General features: G+C 41.9%; 1 protein-coding gene across 2 annotated transcripts in view; it reads left to right on the top strand.

Moving 5' to 3' along the window:
* The window catches only part of LOC144753676 (membrane cofactor protein-like), a 419,797-nt gene that overhangs the window by 166,574 nt on the left and 232,938 nt on the right, over positions 1-20,285 (top strand). For both annotated transcript variants that reach the window (XM_078641280.1, XM_078641279.1), the window contains exon 7: positions 19,168-19,350. In XM_078641280.1, the coding sequence (XP_078497406.1) occupies positions 19,168-19,350 (183 nt within the window). The remainder of the gene's footprint in view (positions 1-19,167; positions 19,351-20,285) is intronic.

Genomic DNA, 20,285 nt, shown 5'->3' with positions numbered 1-20,285 from the left:
ACGTATCCCTATAGATAATGGCAAGACCACCTCCTCGTCCAGTAGACCTATCTAGGTGATAAATTAGATAACCAGGAGGGAGGGCTTGCACCATATCAGGACCTGAACAGGACGTGGTCCAAGTTTCTGATAGAAATAAAATATCTAACTCTTGATCCAGGACTAGGGAATTAATTTCAGTGGAGTGACAAGGAAGAGACCTACAGTTCAATAGAGCCATCGATAGCGATTTATGTCCTATAGCCTTCTGGCCCTTAATGCATCTAATGCACGTCGTAAAAGGTAAGTCGCTAATATGAATGGCATTGCAGAGCATGTCCTCCGTAGGGCGTAATGAAAGCAGAGCCATTCTAGTGTATGTTATACTGACCTTGGGGGAAGAAGCCAGCGTGTCCCGCCCTAAGCCCGTCTGGGCCCGGACGGGCACAGACGGGCTGAACTCTGGCGTAACTCCGGCGGAACAGCGGCGAACCCGCTGCGCGTACCCGCTGCGCATTAGCATGGCCAAGTTTTTATAGGAGGTCTAGCGTCCTTATGGCGACTAGTTAGACAGAAGGACCAAAGCAGCAAACCAGGTCATGCACGACGATTCATATAGTTCCTAGTACACAGTGGTGCAAACTCTTCCAACATCCGCTGCCGTGGGATGCGTAATTAATGAAAATATAGAAACAAAGTAGAAGGTGCACTCTCAAAGAAGTCAATATCAGAAATTGCTTATTTATATAAATTCTTCTTTATTCCAAAATTCTTTCAGACAACATAGGCACAGCCAACGCGTTTCGTTCCTTTCTTGGCTTTTGGAACTTCGTCAGGGCTGTAATAATTACAACATATATGACATAAATATACAATAAACAAAACAGACCAAGAAAATACAAATACAAAAAATGTTTTTCTTATGAAAATTGCGACATATTAATACAATTTCAATACACATTCAAAAACCCCAAGAAAACACAAACTGAGATACTACACATTGTTTAAAAACCCTTAAGGTCGGGAATGATGTCTCTAGTCCCAACAGAGCACCTAACTGTCACAACTCTTAAAAAGAATCATGTGGACTAGAGAGCAGCTCAGACAATGTAATAATCACCATAGGTAATAAACATATTATCAGTACATGAAAAATTGTCCTATTAAAAACACTTGCGACCCTTGCAGTGTCCTATGAAATATACCATCCACAGGAATACAGCATTTTACGCCATCATATTTACATTGAGACAATACGAACAAAATGCAAAAAACAGTTTAATTATTAATAATATTCATTTCTGGTCCTGGAGTTTAGCCATTGTCATAGAGAGTGACATGTTATTATAAGCACCCCCATTGTCCGAACGTGAGTCAGAAATACCACATTGAGGAGTCCTAAAAACCACATTGATAAACATAGCAGCTCAGAATGGGTATATGTGATTAAGACTAACCCCCGCCAGATTGTAAAGCCCCGGAAGATAAGTTGTGCTTACTGAAAATTGATAAACTCAAGACTCCAAAAGGAGAGATTCAAAGTATCATGTAGATCCGAATGGTGATCTGTACAGGTCGGACATGCGTTCTGAATAAAAAAGAGCAAAGGTATATAGCAGTTCGGACATGCACGTATAAGCACATTAATAGTCCATGAAGCCAGACCAGCAAGAACTAAGAATTTTAGCCCCAAAGGACAACAAATAGCGATGTCCATTCGTTACAATCCGGTTTCCTAAGTAAATATCCACCTTTAGAGCATAAACGAAGGAAATGAAAAAATTGTTTTACAACTCTAGTCCCAGATCGGAAGCCGAGTAATACCCATAGATTATTGTCGCTCCCGTTTAATATTTATATACCTCAAGGGTAAAAGATGGCGTTTGTCAGCCTGTAGATCTTGAAGATAACCCGTTTCTCACGTGGAGAGATTAAAAACCTGTAGAGATCACAGATAAATCGAATCAATATGTATTAAGAAAGCGTTTGGTTTTAAACACGTAACAGAAGCCAGAACTTGGATCCCCGAAGGAAAGACAAAATGTTACTTTTAATTTAAGCGAGCCTACTGAACCGAGCCTATACTATGTTGAGTACAAAACTCAATATTAACAAAATACAGAGTTTGACCGCGGTAATGTTACTCTTAATTTAAGAGAGCACACTGAATTGGGCCTGTACTATTGTGAGAATGAAACTCATTATTAGAAAAAATATATACAGTTTGACCGTGGTAGATTATTGGTGTAATATAAACCAATGCCCTCATGTCCCAAGCAAATATAAGTTAGCCTAGGAAAATTTATAACATGAGTAAACATGATTTGTAGCCATACCAGTTTTTCATTTGGGCCAGCCTCTTAACTGTATTTCGAACCTCGAGGTTCCCCGGAAAATAGTCCCTGCCCAAATACTTCAGCGCAATGCCGGAAACATACAATGTAAATCGCCGAATCTGAAATGACAGTTAAAAAAGCCCAATTTCGAATAACGGGTTGTAATATCCATAGGAACGAGTACTAAGGGAATCCATCCCGTGCCCCTGTCTTTAACACATACCTGTGATAGGGTATCGGTCATCCAGCTCTCGGCATATGCGGCGTTCTGCAAAGAACCCATGTACGCCATTCTGTTTATAAAGGGATGTGCTGATTAGACACACCGGTGTGCCCTGTAACAAGCACCCTAAACACGTGACACGGTCCAAGTCGGACTCAGCCGACGAGGAAGCGCCATCTTCGAATGGTGATTGTAACTTTAAAAATATAGCCACATAATTAAGAGGTTACTTTAGGAAAAGGGGAAAAAGGGGGGATAATGTGCCTGATAGTCCGCACACTTCACAAGTGATAGAGTTCAAGTCGGACTCAGCCAACGAGGTAGCGCCATCGTAGAATGCGCACCCTCACCACGTGATAGGGTCCTAGTCGGCCTCAGCCGACGGGGAAACCCCATCTTGGAGCGGTGACATTAGATCTAAAAAATACCATCACCGAGACATAAATATTTTAGGAATGGTGGTATGGTGTATTGAAAAATACCGAGTGCATGTTAGTTAAGAATTTTTTGTATGAAGACTCAATTAAGAAAGGCACCCTCCCAAGATCTCACCAATTATCACTTAAGACAACTGACTGTTCGCAACGTGTTCTAAGAACCTTTTTTATATATTCCAAGATTAAGTGAGAAGAGCATTCTCGTATATTTATAGAAGGATGCGTGACCATTGTACAATCCATTTTCTCTATCAGAATTTGAGGGGAAAGGGGTTAACGGTCTCCATCAACTGTTTTTACTGTAAGTTTTTTGGTAGGGCCCCTTCCCATTATTGAAGAAAAGGGGGGAGGCCTACTAACTATCCCATGATAAAGACAATGGCGTAATATCTAAACATATGGTTCACAAACAACATTAGAGCATATGGTGACTATAAACATATATAGAGGGTTGCCATCTAGTGTCTATATTACGAATGGCACCAATTTACAGTTTAAGATGGTATCCATATATGTTCACCACGAAAAACATGACAGGTCCATACAGCACTACTCCAAAAAGAAATGGAGTTCCCTATCCGTATTGTGCCCCGTCTGAGTGGCCCTAAGGCGACAAATCCATTTTGCCTCCCTTTGTCGTAATGCCAGCTCACGATCCCCACCCCGGGTGTCCTGAGGGATATGATCAATTCCCAAAAACCAAAAGGTTGAATCCATTGGATGGTGATCATTATAATGTGTGCTGACCGGATAGCGGCTGTCCTTATTAATGATCACCCTACGGTGTTCCTGGATTCTGCTTTTTAGTGGGCGTGATGTACTGCCGACATATATTCTATCGCAACTACAACCCAAAATGTATACTACATAAGGTGTGTTGCAATTGATAAAAGCATCGATCTTGTATTTTTTAGATGAGATGTGTGAGAATTCACTGGTTTTGTGTCGACCAAAGGGACATATGTTGCAAGTTCCACAGGTGAAGAAACCCAAGGGTTTCGGTGGAAACCATATTTTCTTTTTATCACTTGTGACATAGCTTTTGCATAAGGTATCCCGCAACGATCTACCCCTGCGGTATGTTATCTGCGGCTGGTTTGGGATGACACTGGATATACTATTGATATTCCCAAGAATAGCCCAATTCTTCCTAAGAATATTGTACACTTTCTTGCTGTGGGTGTTATACTGGGTGACAAATCTGACCGGACCGTTCTTTTTCCTGGTTGACTTGGGATTTCTTTTTTTGGTACAGAGGGTATTTTTCCTGTCAAGTTTGATTGCTCTTTCAACTGCTGTTTGCACTGTTTGCTTTTTATACCCTCTCTTGAGAAATCTGTTGTTTGCCTCCTTAATATTAGTGATAAAAGTGTCCTCCTGGCTGCAATTTCTACGAATCCTTACCATCTCGCCGTAGGGGATATTATTAATCACTGACTGCGGATGAGCGCTGTCGGCCCGTAGTATAGCATTGCAGGCTGTCTCCTTCCTAAAGAGTGTGCTCTGGACGCTGTTATCATCGATATAAAAACGAATGTCCAGAAAGTCAATACTATCCTTTCCATGTTTCATTGTTAGTTTAACATTGCAGTTGTTATCATTAAGATAACCATGAAAGGCCTGCAATTGTTCATCAGTACCGGACCATACGATTATGATGTCGTCTATATACCTCCCCCAGAACACGATATGATCGGTCCAGGGGGAGGCATAATTGCACCATACATGTGATCGCTCTTACCAGCCCATGAATAAGCAAGCGTATGACGGCGCAAATTTGGAACCCATAGCTGTCCCACGTGTTTGGTGGTACCAGGTGCCGTCATACAGGAAGTAGTTATTCTCAAGAATGATGTTTATCATTTCTAGGAGCATCTCATTAAAGTCATGTAGTTCTGCTCTCTCTTTGTCCAGGAAAGATCGTACCGCAGTTATGCCAAATTTGCTGTGGATGCACGTGTACAGGCTTTCCACGTCAAAAGTGACAAAAGACAATTCTTCTGACCATTGTAAGCCATTGAATTTGGCTAGAATGTCAGAACTATCACGAATATATGATGGAAGGTTGATGACATACTTCTGTAAATGGAGGTCAACAAACTCAGAGATTTTCTCAGTCACCGATCCAATACCCGAAATTATGGGGCGCCCCGGTGGGAAGGCACCCCCCTTATGCACTTTGGGTAAGATATAGATACACGGGTATCTTGGTTTGTCTACCCGTAAGTATCTAAACTCATCCTCCGAAATAAGGCAAGTCTCTCGCCACTCAGTGAGTTTGCCAGTAATCAAACTGCTGATCTTATTAATAGGGTTGGCAGAAATGCGTCGGTAGCAATTAGTGTCATTAAGTTGCCTGAGAATTTCAGCCATATAGTCCCGATGGTCCATCACAACCACATTACCGCCTTTATCGGCTTCCTTGATGACGATGGTACTGTCAGTTCTTAAATTCTCAAGGGCAATTCTCTCCCCGGCAGTGATGTTATATTTGTTAGTATTATTTCGTTGCGCTGATGTTTCTAGTTTGTATAGGTCCCTGGTTACTTGATTGTAAAAGGTGTCAATGCTAGGATGGTAATTGTATGAAGGCGTAAATTTGGATCTCGGTTTTAGATGGCTATTAGTTCCAAGATCTTGCTGTATATCCAATTAGTTCAATATTGCCTCCATATCATATGGTTCCTCATCGTCAAGGTTAAGCAACAAGTGTATACCTCTAACATCAGCTACTGTATGTGTCCCCACCTCTTTTGTTTCAGATCTATCCGGAACCCTTGGTGTCTGACGTGAGAAAAAATCCTTCAATTTTAGCATTCTCACAAATTTGTACAGATCTATGTGTACATTTACAAGGTCGGCGATTTACATTGTATGTTTCCGGCATTGCGCTGAAGTATTTGGGCAGGGACTATTTTCCGGGGAACCTCGAGGTTCGAAATACAGTTAAGAGGCTGGCCCAAATGAAAAACTGGTATGGCTACAAATCATGTTTACTCATGTTATAAATTTTCCTAGGCTAACTTATATTTGCTTGGGACATGAGGGCATTGGTTTATATTACACCAATAATCTACCACGGTCAAACTGTATATATTTTTTCTAATAATGAGTTTCATTCTCACAATAGTACAGGCCCAATTCAGTGTGCTCTCTTAAATTAAGAGTAACATTACCACGGTCAAACTCTGTATTTTGTTAATATTGAGTTTTGTACTCAACATAGTATAGGCTCGGTTCAGTAGGCTCGCTTAAATTAAAAGTAACATTTTGTCTTTCCTTCGGGGATCCAAGTTCTGGCTTCTGTTATGTGTTTAAAACCAAACGCTTTCTTAATACATATTGATTCGATTTATCTGTGATCTCTACAGGTTTTTAATCTCTCCACGTGAGAAACGGGTTATCTTCAAGATCTACAGGCTGACAAACGCCATCTTTTACCCTTGAGGTATATAAATATTAAACGGGAGCGACAATAATCTATGGGTATTACTCGGCTTCCGATCTGGGACTAGAGTTGTAAAACAATTTTTTCATTTCCTTCGTTTATGCTCTAAAGGTGGATATTTACTTAGGAAACCGGATTGTAACGAATGGACATCGCTATTTGTTGTCCTTTGGGGCTAAAATTCTTAGTTCTTGCTGGTCTAGCTTCATGGACTATTAATGTGTTTATACGTGCATGTCCGAACTGCTATATACCTTTGCTCTTTTTTATTCAGAACGCATGACCGACCTGTACAGATCACCATTCGGATCTACATGATACTTTGAATCTCTCCTTTTGGAGTCTTGAGTTTATCAATTTTCGGTAAGCACAACTTATCTTCCGGGGCTTCACAATCTGGCGGGGGTTAGTCTTAATCACATATACCCATTCTGAGCTGCTATGTTTATCAATGTGGTTTTTAGGACTCCTCAATGTGGTATTTCTGACTCACGTTCGGACAATGTGGGTGCTTATAATAACATGTCACTCTCTATGACAATGGCTAAACTCCAGGACCAGAAATGAATATTATTAATAATTAAACTGTTTTTTGCATTTTGTTCGTATTGTCTAAATGTAAATATGATGGCGTAAAATGCTGTATTCCTGTGGATGGTATATTTCATAGGACACTGCAAGGGTCGCAAGTGTTTTTAATAGGACAATTTTTCATGTACTGATAATATGTTTATTACCTATGGTGATTATTACATTGTCTGAGCTGCTCTCTAGTCCACATGATTCTTTTTAAGAGTTGTGACAGTTAGGTGCTCTGTTGGGACTAGAGACATCATTACCGACCTTAAGGGTTTTTAAACAATGTGTAGTATCTCAGTTTGTGTTTTCTTGGGTTTTTTGAATGTGTATTGTAATTGTATTAATATGTCGCAATTTTCATAAGAAAAACATTTTTTGTATTTGTATTTTCTTGGTCTGTTTTGTTTATTGTATATTTATGTCATATATGTTGTAATTATTACAGCCCTGACGAAGTTCCAAAAGCCAAGAAAGGAACGAAACGCGTTGGCTGTGCCTATGATGTCTGAAAGAATTTTGGAATAAAGAAGAATTTATATAAATAAGCAATTTCTGATATTGACTTCTTTGAGAGTGCACCTTCTACTTTGTTTCTATCCTTATGGCGACTAGACCGTGTGACAAATAGCGTCCCACTTACCCCCAAGATGGCCGCCCAGTTTGACTCAGGAAGTCAAAAGAAAGGGACCAGGACCCACAAAGAGCGGTGAGTATTCCAATTAGAGTGCGAGTTAGTGGGGATTAAAAACAGGGGATAATAAAGAACACAAATAAAATAAAATAGTAAAAACTGGCGTTTTTTAAAATAGTCGCGAAATAATCGTTATGAGTAGCACTGAAGCGCTGCGCGCTTAAGCAGGCTGCAGCGCGTCCTTCCTGATACCACTGCCCCTTCAAAATGAACAAGAGAGAGCGCCTAGTTTGCCTAAGTTTTATAGGAGGTCTAGCGTCCTTATGGCGACTAGACCGTGTGACAAATAGCGTCCCACTTACCCCCAAGATGGCCGCCCAGTTTGACTCAGGAAGTCAAAAGAAAGGGACCAGGACCCGCAAAGAGCGGTAAGTATTCCAATTAGAGTGCGAGTTAGTGGGGATTAAAAACAGGAGATAATAAAGAACACAAATAAAATAAAATAGTAAAAACGGGCGTTTTTTAAAATAGTCGCGAAATAATCGTTATGAGTTGCACTGAAGCGCTGCGCGCTTAAGCAGGCTGCAGCGCGTCCTTCCTGATACCACTGCCCCTTCAAAATGAACAAGAGAGAGCACCTAGTTTGCCCAAGTTTTATAGGAGGTCTAGCGTCCTTATGGCGACTAGACCGTGTGACAAATAGCGTCCCACTTACCCCCAAGATGGCCGCCCAGTTTGACTCAGGAAGTCAAAAGAAAGGGACCAGGACCCGCAAAGAGCGGTGAGTATTCCAATTAGAGTGCGAGTTAGTGGGAATTAAAAACAGGGGATAATAAAGAACACAAATAAAATAAAATAGTAAAAACTGGCGTTTTTTTAAAATAGTCGCGAAATAATCGTTATGAGTAGCACTGAAGCGCTGCGCGCTTAAGCAGGCTGCAGCGCGTCCTTCCTGATACCACTGCCCCTTCAAAATGAACAAGAGAGAGCGCCTAGTTTGCCCAAGTTTTATAGGAGGTCTAGCGTCCTTATGGCGACTAGACCGTGTGACAAATAGCGTCCCACTTACCCCCAAGATGGCCGCCCAGTTTGACTCAGGAAGTCAAAAGAAAGGGACCAGGACCCGCAAAGAGCGGTGAGTATTCCAATTAGAGTGCGAGTTAGTGGGGATTAAAAACAGGGGATAATAAAGAACACAAATAAAATAAAATAGTAAAAACTGGCGTTTTTTTAAAAAGGTCGCGAAATAATCGTCATGAGTAGCACTGAAGCGCTGCACGCTTAAGCAGGCTGCAGCGCGTCCTTCCTGATACCACTGCCCCTTCAAAATGAACAAATTGCACACAAAAATCTCTGTGATCCAACAAGCCTTCACTAACATCTCAGAGGAAGAACTGACTTTCTACCTTAGTTCCAATAGCACATTTCACCTCTTGGATCCTCCACCTTTACTAGCTTTACATGAGTTTCAGCTTGAAGAGTCACTGATCCTTCTCTAAAGCATTAAGTCTGGCTCTCCTACCGACCCAATCCCAGCGAATAACCTGAGCCTATTAGCTCCCACCATAAACCCCACGGTAAACTAGCTCTTTAATGCTTCCCTCTCCTCAGGCAACATGCCGAATTTATGGAAGAATGCTAAGATTCTTCCACTGATAAAAAAGGCTAACGCCAAACTGACAGACCCTGCCAACTACAGGCCAATCTCCCTTCTACCGGCCCTCTCTAAGGTATTAGAGAAGCATGTAAACAAGGCCCTCCAAAAACACATCGAAGATGGGAAGCTCCTTCATGAGTCCCAATCAGGTTTTAGGGCTAACTCTGCTGGAAGTGACTGAATTTCTCAAGGGTAAGCTGGACCAGGGAGGCAAGGCTGTTTTGATACTGCTCGATCTGTCGGTGGCCTTCGATATGGTCCCACATGAGAGGTTCCTGGAGAGACTTGCTAACATAGGTCTGGGGGGGACAGCCTTAACATGGATGTCATCCTTCTTGGCAAAGAGACCTCAGGACATCTGGCTTCCCCCTTTCTCATCCCCGATTCCGGTCATGAATGTAGGTGTTCTCAGGGCTCTATGCTTAGTCCTGCCCTTTTTAATATATAACTATCCCCCCTTGCATTTCTGGTAGAGGGAGCCAAAAATGTTTTCTATTCTGATGACACTCAGTTGTTTTTACGTGTGAAAAAAGGAACCAACTTTTACAGGGCAATGATTGGATCTTGCCTCACAAAGGTTTTTAACAGACCTTTCCCGCCCGCGGAAAAGGAGAAAGTCAAAAACGTGGGAATTGTCATAGACAAGACACTCTCCATTTGCTTTCAAATCTTAAATCTGACTGGCGCTTGCTTTGGCATACTCCGGATCCTAAAAAAATTCCTGCCACTATTACAGCTTGAGAGCAGAAAGATCGTGGTGCAGGCTCTAGTGACATCAAAGCTTGACGATGTCAACAGCTTGTACCTCGGTCTTCCCAAATCCCTTATCCAGCGCCTACAAGTGGTACAAAACGCGGCAGCCAGAGCCATCCTGAGACCTAAACCCAGATCTAGTATGACCCCTATTCTTAAGTCTCTACACTGGCTCTACATAAAACAAAAGATTGACTTAAAAGCGATGACCATCTTCTTTAAAGCTTTCCCCGGCTTAGAAGCCGGCTACCTAAATAAGCGCGTAAATCACTAAACAACATCTAGACCCCTAAGATCTTCCAATGCCAACCTGGCCATCATGCTTAAAATATGCTGTGCCAGCACTGGAGGCAGATCCCTTGGCTTTCTAGATGCAAAATTGTGGAATAGCCTCCCTGAGTCTCTGAGACTAACCACAGACCTACTCTCTTTCAGGAAGAACTTTAAAACATGGCTTTTTAATATGGGATGGGTCTTTTACACGCGTTTTCCTCTTGCTGTCACACGCCAGGACACTCTAGTCTGAGTAGCAGCGCGGTTCATTAAATACATTATTTACTTTCAGTAGGTCCATGACAGCGCACAGTGTTGAATATCAGCACTGTGCTCTTTATTTCTTATGTTTATTTAGTAAGCCCAGAAAAACCCCATTGTAGCCTCAGAGCACTTTGCTTCAGGTACAAAGCTTTGGGTTGGATCTTCAAACACATAATGGTGACAATAATGCGAAACCAATTGACGGTGTAACAAAAGGCTAGAGTATGGTAAATACTTGGAAGGGAAAATTGTCAGAAGGTGACCCTATAAAGTGTCTAACCAGAGAGAATCAGGCTCGAAAAGGGGGAATCAAAGGAAGTTAATCATATGATTATTACAATATCCGAAATTTTAGCTCTCTTCTGAATCTGATTAGGCTGTTTCAAGTCTTAGATGCTTTGCGTTGCATGTGAAAGGTCCTAACTCTAAACGTCTTATACTGGTGCAAATGAATTGACAGTAACATGTGGTTGGCAGGTCCTATACTTATGGATAGGAGATAAGGGAAGAACAGCGTAGCCAAGCAGTGTGGAGAAAAGCCATGCAATATTTTGTTGACAACGCATAGGTATTTGAAGTTAGCTCTTTACTTCACTCGAAGTCAGCTGAGGAACTGTAGTATGGGTGCAATGTGGTCACAAGGATTTAAAAGAACAGGAGGCAGGGACCATGATTCTCCACATATTAGGGCCTAAATATGAATCTGTTGGAGAGGCTGGTGTAGAGGCTGTTGCAATAATCAATTTTGGACGTCACCAGTGAGGATGTGATTGTTATTTTCTCTCAGGATATATTGTTTTTCAGTGCCTGGGATGTACTCATACCAGAGGAAAGGAAGATTGGTTGGAGTGACGGTCCCTTATGCAGCATTTCAGATTTTCCACCATTCCGACACAACCAGCTTTTCTGATTGGAATGATTATCTTGAGATATGCAATGAGAGAATTTTTGTGAATTGCCAGAGATGTCCTCATCCTCATGCTTGATATGTAGTTCAGCATCATCAGCATGCATATGACTTCCAGAATCATAGTAGCAAAGAATTACACTGACCGGGTACTGTACATTTTGAACTGCACAGGTGGCAGAGTTGAGTCTTGCAGGATTCCAAAAGTGATTGTGGAAGACCTGAAGAGCAATGAGCCCAGTTTGACATGATGAGTGTAGTTTAGAAGGAAGGAGAAATCTCAAGATGGCTTTGTTGCAGTCATAAGTTGGTAAGTTGAAACCATCGGAAGTAATTGATGTTGAATGGTGTTAAATGGTGTTGAGAAGTCCAGAAGGATTAAGTCATAGGGTATGCTTTGGTCTAGGTAGTTGAGAAATTCTTCCCTGATGTTTAGAAGCTTTGTGCCACTCTGAATCCTGACTGAAAGTCACTAAGGAGGCCATGAGCTTCCAGGTGAGAGGAGAATTAGTGTGCTTTGGCATCATAAAGTAAGCCAGAGATAGGCATATAGCTGAAGAGATTGTAAGGGACTATTGAAGGTTTCTTGATGGTACGTGTGATGATGTCATGCTTTAGATATAGAGGGGTAAGGCTGCTAAAGAGGGAGGTATTGATTATCTTGGCGATAGGGAGGGAAAAAGCTGGAGGCATACAGATGATTTTGGTCGGGAGGATTTCATTAAGGGTTAGAGGAGGATTTTTTAGAGTTTGACCTCGATGGCTGGGATGCAGTCCATGAGAGATTGGGAGGGAGAGTTGAATTGGGTAGGGGGGTTGAGTTGAGTGTTGAGTAGAGGTGATGTGTCCTTGTCAAAAGGTTAGAATTTGGTAATGAGAAAGGAAACTTAGTTGTCACATACATAAATCATCTAAAGGCTAAAGAGGGCTTTGCATTTGGTTGGGGGGAAGGACATAATTTCCCCACAGACATGGGAGAGTTCTTTAGAAGAGGTAGCTTTTGAGATGCATGCTTGAAAATATACCTTTTTGCTCCAGTGCAAGCTAATTTGCACCCTCTAGAATGTTTTCTGCACACAGTTAGGCCAGCAATACGTTTTGTTCCAGTGCCTTTCTATTGTTCTTCCTCGGTATGTCTGAAGGCTCAAGTCATCACTGACTCATTTGTTGGTCTTCGGTGGATTAAAGGTTCATGTTAAAAAAGGGTGCAATGAATGCCAGTTCTGTAGTCACCTTTTTCTCTAGGTGGGCTAGAAGGGCATCTATGGAACCTGAATGGGTGTCAGCCATGTTTAGATTCACAAGCTATTTAGGATTCTCAAAATGTTCTTGGATTATAGAACAGAGCGTTGTTTACTACAGAGCCTGTTCTCCAAAAAGGAAGCCCATTATCTTATGGTCAGAGGAGGACTCTTTGAGAGTCCCACGCCAAATGAGCAGTTTCGGAATAGTGGAGAAGCAAAGAGCAAAACAGTGACCTCCAGAGTGTGTAAAGCTGTTAGCAAACTGGAAGGTGGCAAGAACATCCTTATCATAATGCTGATTTTGGCATAAATGTCACAGAAATACTAACTCCAGGTGTTCCGATTATGTATAATACAAGCAGGATTCAAGGTAGGGGCTACATACTGGGTGAGGTCAAGAAGATCAGATAGGAAGGGGGACAGCTAGTTCTTGTGAGGGTATTTGATCACATCATAGACAAAGGCAGTTGTTGGGTCAGAGGCCTCTTTTAAGCCACACCGTGCACAAGCCACTGAGACACCCAGGGAAAACTTTGACAGTCTTTGTGGAGAATAATATGCCCTATGTAGTGTAAAAAGATGATTTCTACGAAGCCAGGCTGGTTTAACTTGGTCCCACAAAACCTTGCAGGACACTAGCCACAGATCTTTCACATGCAAGCCTGGCATCAAAGGCCCCCACAACAACTCAGGAAGATGGAATTCACTGTCAAGTTCTTCCAAAATTAGGTTGTACCATAAAGATGTCTCTTTCTTTACAGGTGGTTTGTCCAACAGCAGAGATTCGAGATGGCACCCTTCCCCTAATGGCAGGTAGTTCCTGTGTGGGATTTGGGTAGTGAATGCTTGGGCCCAGCTCGATATTTGCAAATATTTAAATCTGGAAAGATTGAGCCCCACCTTATTTACTAAACATTCCCATGGAAGCAGGGTCCCCCCCACAAACAGATCTCCCCAAGCTGCTACTCCGGCTTCTCTTAGAGGGAGTGCTAAGATGTCACCTACCCAACCTGGAGCCGCGGTAAGATCCCATATTGGAAATCTGCAGGAATAGTATCCTAGTTTTATTAAGGACCTTAGCTTAGCCCACATTTTTGCCTGGCCCTGCAGCACCTTCAAATTTACCTTTTTAAAGAATTTGGGGTCGCCAAATTTGAATAAGAAGCCCGACTGGCCCACCCCTTCAGCCTTCAGTAAGGCCAAAAACATACTCTCCAATCCCTCATCTGTCGGAGTTTTTAGTAGCATTCGTGCGTGTGATAGTTGGAATGCCCACGCATATATCTGCAAGTCTGGACCTGCCAGCCCCCCCTTTTCCCTGCGGCGCCTGATTTTCTTCCATGCTATCCTAGGATTTTTTTTATTCCAGATAAATGAGGTAATATCGCCCTGTAGCTTAGCCAACCAAGCCGGATCAAAGTAAAGTGGAATTGTATTAAATAAAAAAGAAACCTTAGGGAGAATAGTCATTTTCACCAAGTTTACTCGGCCTAATAAGGACAGGGGAAGATTCATCCAAGCTCCCATAAGCTTACGACATTCTTTGGCAACTGCAGCAAAGTTTAGGTGAGCGATCGAATTAATGTCCTTAACGATGTTTAACCCCAAATATCGTAAACTAGTACTGAGTTGCTCATTGAAGCCCGACAAATCTTCATTCCACACCATTATCTCAGTCTTTGAGGCATTAACCTCATATCCTGAGACATCACCAAATTCCATCGCAAGCTTAATGGCTGCCGGAAACGTGGTAGTAATGTCTGATGTCATGATCATTACGTCATCTGCGTAAAGGGCCACCTTTTTTACCCAGTCTCTATAAATAAAAGGTTTGATAGTATTATCCTCTCTTAATTTATGAGCAAAAGACTCGATATAGAGATCGAATAACAAAGGGGATAAAGGACAGCCCTGACGTGTCCCTCTTGTATCCGCGAAGGGTTCGGATAAACCCCCATTTATCAATACACAGGCCGTAGGACTTTGATACAACAATTTCACTGCTCTGGAAAAACTCTTGCCCACGTTAAATTTAGCCAAGGCCCCCGACAGGTACAACCAATTGACCCTGTCGAAGGCCTTGGTGGCATCCAACGTGAGAACAGCCAATGGGATAGAGTCCATGGTCGCCATGTCTATGGCTCCGATGAGATCATAAGTTAACTCAAAAAGTTGGCGACCCCTAACGAAACCCTTCTGACTAGAATGTAAAATATCAGGGGCGACCAGGCTCAACCTTTTAGCTAAGATGGAAGCAAACATTTTGTAATCCGTATTCAGAATTGATATAGGGTGGTATGAGCCGCAGTTAGTGGCTGGCTTACCCGATTTCAATATGAGCGTTATGGAAGCATTGTTCCAAGATATAGGTGGAGGCACCCCCTCTTGAAAAATTTGATTGAATAGAACCGCAAGGAAGGGGGATATTTCTTCCGTCAAATTTTTATAAACCTCGACTGGCAGGCCATCAGGGCCAGCGGCCTTGCCTCCCTTACTGCCCCGAATAGCCTCAGCAACTTCCTCCACTGTGATCACATTATCCTTAGAAACACTTTGTTCTGAGGATAATGCAGGTAGAGAGATGCCATTCAGCCAATTACCTACACTTTCTGGGGAAATATCCTTATCCTCCTGATATATATTTTGGAAGAATTCTTTAAATGCAGTTCTAATATCAACGTCTGATGAAAAAGTCCCAGCATTAGTTGTAACTGAGTCAATTATATTACGTGCCTGATCGGTCTTTGATTTCCAGGCCAGTAGTTTGCCAGCACCCTCTCCGTATTCAAAGAGAACTAATTTGCTCGCTTCCCATTTCTGTTGGATACGTTGGTTTAAGATGGAAGTCAACTCCCCCTTAAGTGTAAGCAATTTCTCATTCAAAAGTAAAACATTGGGGATGGAATCATTACTACTAACTTCTATGTCAGCTTGCGTAGTGATTATCTTAGCTTCAATAGAGGCCACTTCTTGTGCGTACTGCCTCCATCGCTATACCACCTTATTTTGGATTATAACACGCAAACAACATTTAAAGGCATCCCATACTATGCTGGGCTCAGCTGAGCCAATATTTTCCTGCATAAACTTCAGGGTCTCAGATTTAATGAATGTAATATCTTCCAATGACGAGAGAAGGGATCGGTCGAAGGACCAAGACCTAGAAGAAGGTTTAATAACTCCGTCAAGAACCAAAGATACTGAGGCGTGATCTGACAAATGTGAGGGTGAATAACCCACCCACTTGTAAGCATCAACCAAATTGCGACTTATTAAAAAGAAGTCAATTCTAGATTGATGACGATACTTGTAATTCCGAAATGAAAAACCATGCTGCTGTCCAGCCCTTGCACTCCACACATCCACATAACCATACTGTTTCATAGAATTAAGAAGAAAAGCTCTATACTTTGATAGTGTTTGCTGTCTACTACTCGGGTTCTTGTCTAAAAGGGGGTCCAGCACAATATTAAAATCCCCTGCTATTATAGTCAACTCCAAAAAGTGTAGTAACTCGGAAAATAATGACTCCAGAGCTGTGGGATCATCCCGATTGGGTCCATAATAACCCACTAATGTCAAGCGTGCATCCCCTATAACTACTGTGGTAATTGCCCACCTACCTTCGGGATCTACCTTCTGCGCAATCACTCTTGTGCTAATGTTTTTTTTTTAAAAGATAGTCACACCCATTAAGTACTTGTGAAGAGGATACTGAAACATCTATCCATCTGTTCTTTTTAACTAGATCGAGAATCTCTGCCTCGATTAAATGTGTCTCCTGGAGTATAATGACCTGTGCATCCGAGTCTGTCAGATATTGTACAATTCTATTTACTCTTGGCTTGGTGCGCAGGCCATTAAACATTCCAGAAGAGAATCTTTAAGTTACTCATAAATCGTGCCCCGTGAGCTGAGAGCAGATTAGAAACAAGTACTGCCTAGAACTCTTACCAATAATAAAGATACTACCCTTACTGTAAAATAAAAAAATGTCGTACACCAATCTGAAAATGAGGAGATTTTTATGCTTTTTTTCCCAACCCCCTACACACCAGTGCCCCAACCTACCGCCCCCCCTCCCATGAGAAACCCTTGTTCTAACTAACCGGAACAGATCCGGTTTGTGGTACCCCTAACTCTACCCAAGCCCCTGCAGAGAGGGCAAGTGTAAATTATTCAAAATTAGTTGTGCCTTTAATTGCCATTAAATTATATGTTTTATTTTTTGTTTTCATTTTAAATTTCCTTTTTTTTCTTTTCCTCTAATATATATTTTTTTACGAGCAAAGAAATGAAGGGCATTCTTTTTTATTATCCCTTTGCTAGACTAATTCCCTTTTCAACCGGAACCACTCTCAGTGCCCCCCAGAGATAACAGTAACTCATCCGCCGCCTGAACTGAACGGATGTTATACATCTTATTTCTATGCATTATTTTAAGGGCGGCGGGGCAGACTTTCCTTTATACCCCATAACAATATGGTATCTAAATCTTTCTTCCCTCATTTGCACCTGCTTCGCAGTTTTCTTTCTCTCCTTCACCTCCCCATTAAAAATAACCATCACATCCACACTGGTGACGTCTAAAATTGATTATTGCAACAGCCACTACACCAGCCTCTCCAACAGATTCATATCTAAGCACTAATATGTGGAGAATCATGCTCCCTGCCTCCTGTTCTTTTAAATCCTTGTGACCACATCGCATCTGTACTACAGTTCCTCAGCTGACTTCGAGTGAAGTAAAGAGCTAACTTCAAATACCTCTGCGTTGTCAACAAAATATTGCATGGCTTTTCTCCACACTGCTTGTCTACGCTGTTCTTCCCTTATCTCCTATCCATAAGTATAGGACCTGCCAACCACATGTTACTGTCAATTCATTTGCACCAGTATAAGACGTTTAGAGTTAGGACCTTTCACATGCAACGCAAAGCATCTAGACTTTAAGACTTGAAACAGCTTAATCAGATTCAGAAGAGAGCTAAAAGTTCGGATATTGAAATAATCATATGATTACATTCCTTTGATTCCCCCTTTCGAGCCTGATTCTCTCTGGTTAGACACTTTATAGGGTCACCTTCTGACAATTTTCTCTTCCAAGTATTTACCATACTCTAGCCTTCTGTTACACCGTCAATTGGTTTCGCATTATTGTCACCATTATGTGTTTGAAGATCCAACCCAAAGCTTTGTACCTAAAGCAAAGTGCTCTGAGGCTACAATAGGGTTTTACAGGGCTTACTAAATAAACATAATAAATAAAGAGCACAGTGCTGATATTCAGTTCTTGAAATAACAACCAGCTAAATGCTGGTGAACAATGGAGAACACAACAGGAGCAGCGACAAATATAATATAGTATTGGGAACGTCAATAGGTCTGGCGTGAAATTTGACTCTTGAATAAAACATAAAAAAATGCCTGCTGTAATGGTGAAGTACACTACCATTTTTATTCTTTCGGAACATAGTTCAAACTAAGATAAATAAGAAATGATATCCAGACTACTCCTTAAAAGCAGAACAGTTCCTTCTTGATTACGCATCTGGCAGAGGTAGGACTGGCAACATCTGAAAGATCTGCTCTTTGCTACAGTTATCATGGACAATGTTAGCTATAGGCAGTGGAAGACTACTCCAGGGCCGGACAGGGAACCCAAAGCGGCCCAGGCAATTTTCTTAGCCTAGCCCCTGGAGAAGCACTGCCTGGCCCCGAGAGACTGGAAACACTAGCTTGTTGCTTTTGATACTAGGGGCCGATATTGCAGCACCGCTGCCAAAGCGGCCCTCAGGAAAGAAACCAGCCGCATCACAGCAAAACCGCCCCCACCCTTCGAGCCTCCCGGGAAAACGCCTTACGCCGGTATGGCCAGTCCAACCCTGGACTATTCTGGGGCCAAGATGGATGAATCTCAGAGGACAGTGGCTGCGTGCCACTGTGTAATCTATTACCAACACCCCACAGAAGAAGTGGCAGTGCTCTCCTATTGCACAAGGAACAGATGCACAAGGGTCTACCCATCCAAGCCAGTGCAGATTTACTTTTTTGCAATCTTTCTTCATCGAGTTACTCTAGGTAAAGATAGTGCTTCATCTTGTGCAGAGCTCACCATAAGTAAAACTCCTACCGTCATGAACACTTCAATAAAGAAAGAAAGAAATTAGAGATACCAATATTTAGTAAGTCTTGTGTCAGTTACAGTTTTCAACTTTTCCATACTTGGTTACGAGTACATTAATTAGATATCAATTACAAGTATGTAAATATATCGCATGTAAGCCATATGTACACGATTAGATCTTGTGAAAAAGAAGGAACAAAAGCAAAATATATTAATCGAATGTTTATTACAAAGTCGACAATGGACCTCTCAATTAACTAAAAAAAAATCTATTTTTTACAAACATTGCCTCTCTTTTTGTGCTTTTAGATGTGTCCTGTCCAGTGCCCCGTGTGAATAACGCTGTTCTCGTTTCCGGTTTTGGGACACACTTCACCTATGGGCAAGTTCTTACAGTCCGGTGCCTGGAAGGCTTTGTCATGAATGGAAGTTCTGTCCTTCAGTGTGGCAGGGGTGGAGCGTGGCTACCCGAAAAACCAGTTTGCAAGCACAGTAAGTATGGCAGTCCCTGCTAAGAGATCCTGCAAGCAAAGATGAAGATCATAGTCTCACGAGGCAGAAAGCTGATGATCATAAATCTGTAAGCCTCCCTGGCGCCAGTCGAAGGAATGATTGACTTGTATGGACAATCAATGTGACACCTTCATTGTTGAGTCAATAGCAGTTGTAACAGCACTGAGAGCGTTAGTCCCAAAAAGGGGCGGAACATTAAAAGGGGCTGAGTAAATGACTTCGAAACACATTGTTTTCATCTGGCGGCAGGTTTCCTTGTACAGAGCCTGTGTATAACACAATGTGAAGCAGATTAACTCTAGACAGTTACACTGCCACTGAGGCCGTATGAGTAATCTTATCCTATGCAATTTACCAAAGATGCTTGGACGGAACAATCCGTTCCCCCTTCAGTAGCAGGGTATGCACATGTGCACCCCTGTTGGAGCACTTTGCACCGTGCAGATTTTGAAACAGATTCAGGTTTGGGCTGTGCTCCCTCCGGTGAATATTAATTCCCGGCTGTGGCTGGTATCAGAAAGAGTACAGTTCAATAATGTGAAGCACATTAGGCTTCACAAGCAGGATAGAAAGTATTACATTTGCAAATAATGGAGGTTTATTAATGGATTTGCAAGGATACAAATTCAAATCATCAAATGAGTTGTAATTCAGTAATCAATACATGAATGCATTGGACAATAATTTGCAAAGCAATCAAAATCACATACGCAGAGATGATAAATCAAAGCAGACTCAATTTTGCGTGAAGGGTAACCCTGCTCTTTTAAAATAGGAAATCCCAGGAAAGTTGGGAAGAAGTTAGGAAGAAGATGTCAGCATGGAAAGGTTCTGAAAGGCAAGAGCTATAAATCAAGTGAAGCTTCTTCTAGAAAATGGGGAAGGCATCTCTGTACTAAATCCCCCCCTGTACT

Source organism: Lissotriton helveticus, chromosome 5_1, assembly GCF_964261635.1.
Source record: "Lissotriton helveticus chromosome 5_1, aLisHel1.1, whole genome shotgun sequence".
In the NCBI taxonomy this organism is placed as follows: Eukaryota; Metazoa; Chordata; class Amphibia; order Caudata; family Salamandridae; genus Lissotriton; species Lissotriton helveticus.
The sequence above is the reverse complement of the archived record's forward strand: the minus strand, read 5'-3'. Positions and strand labels throughout refer to the sequence as shown.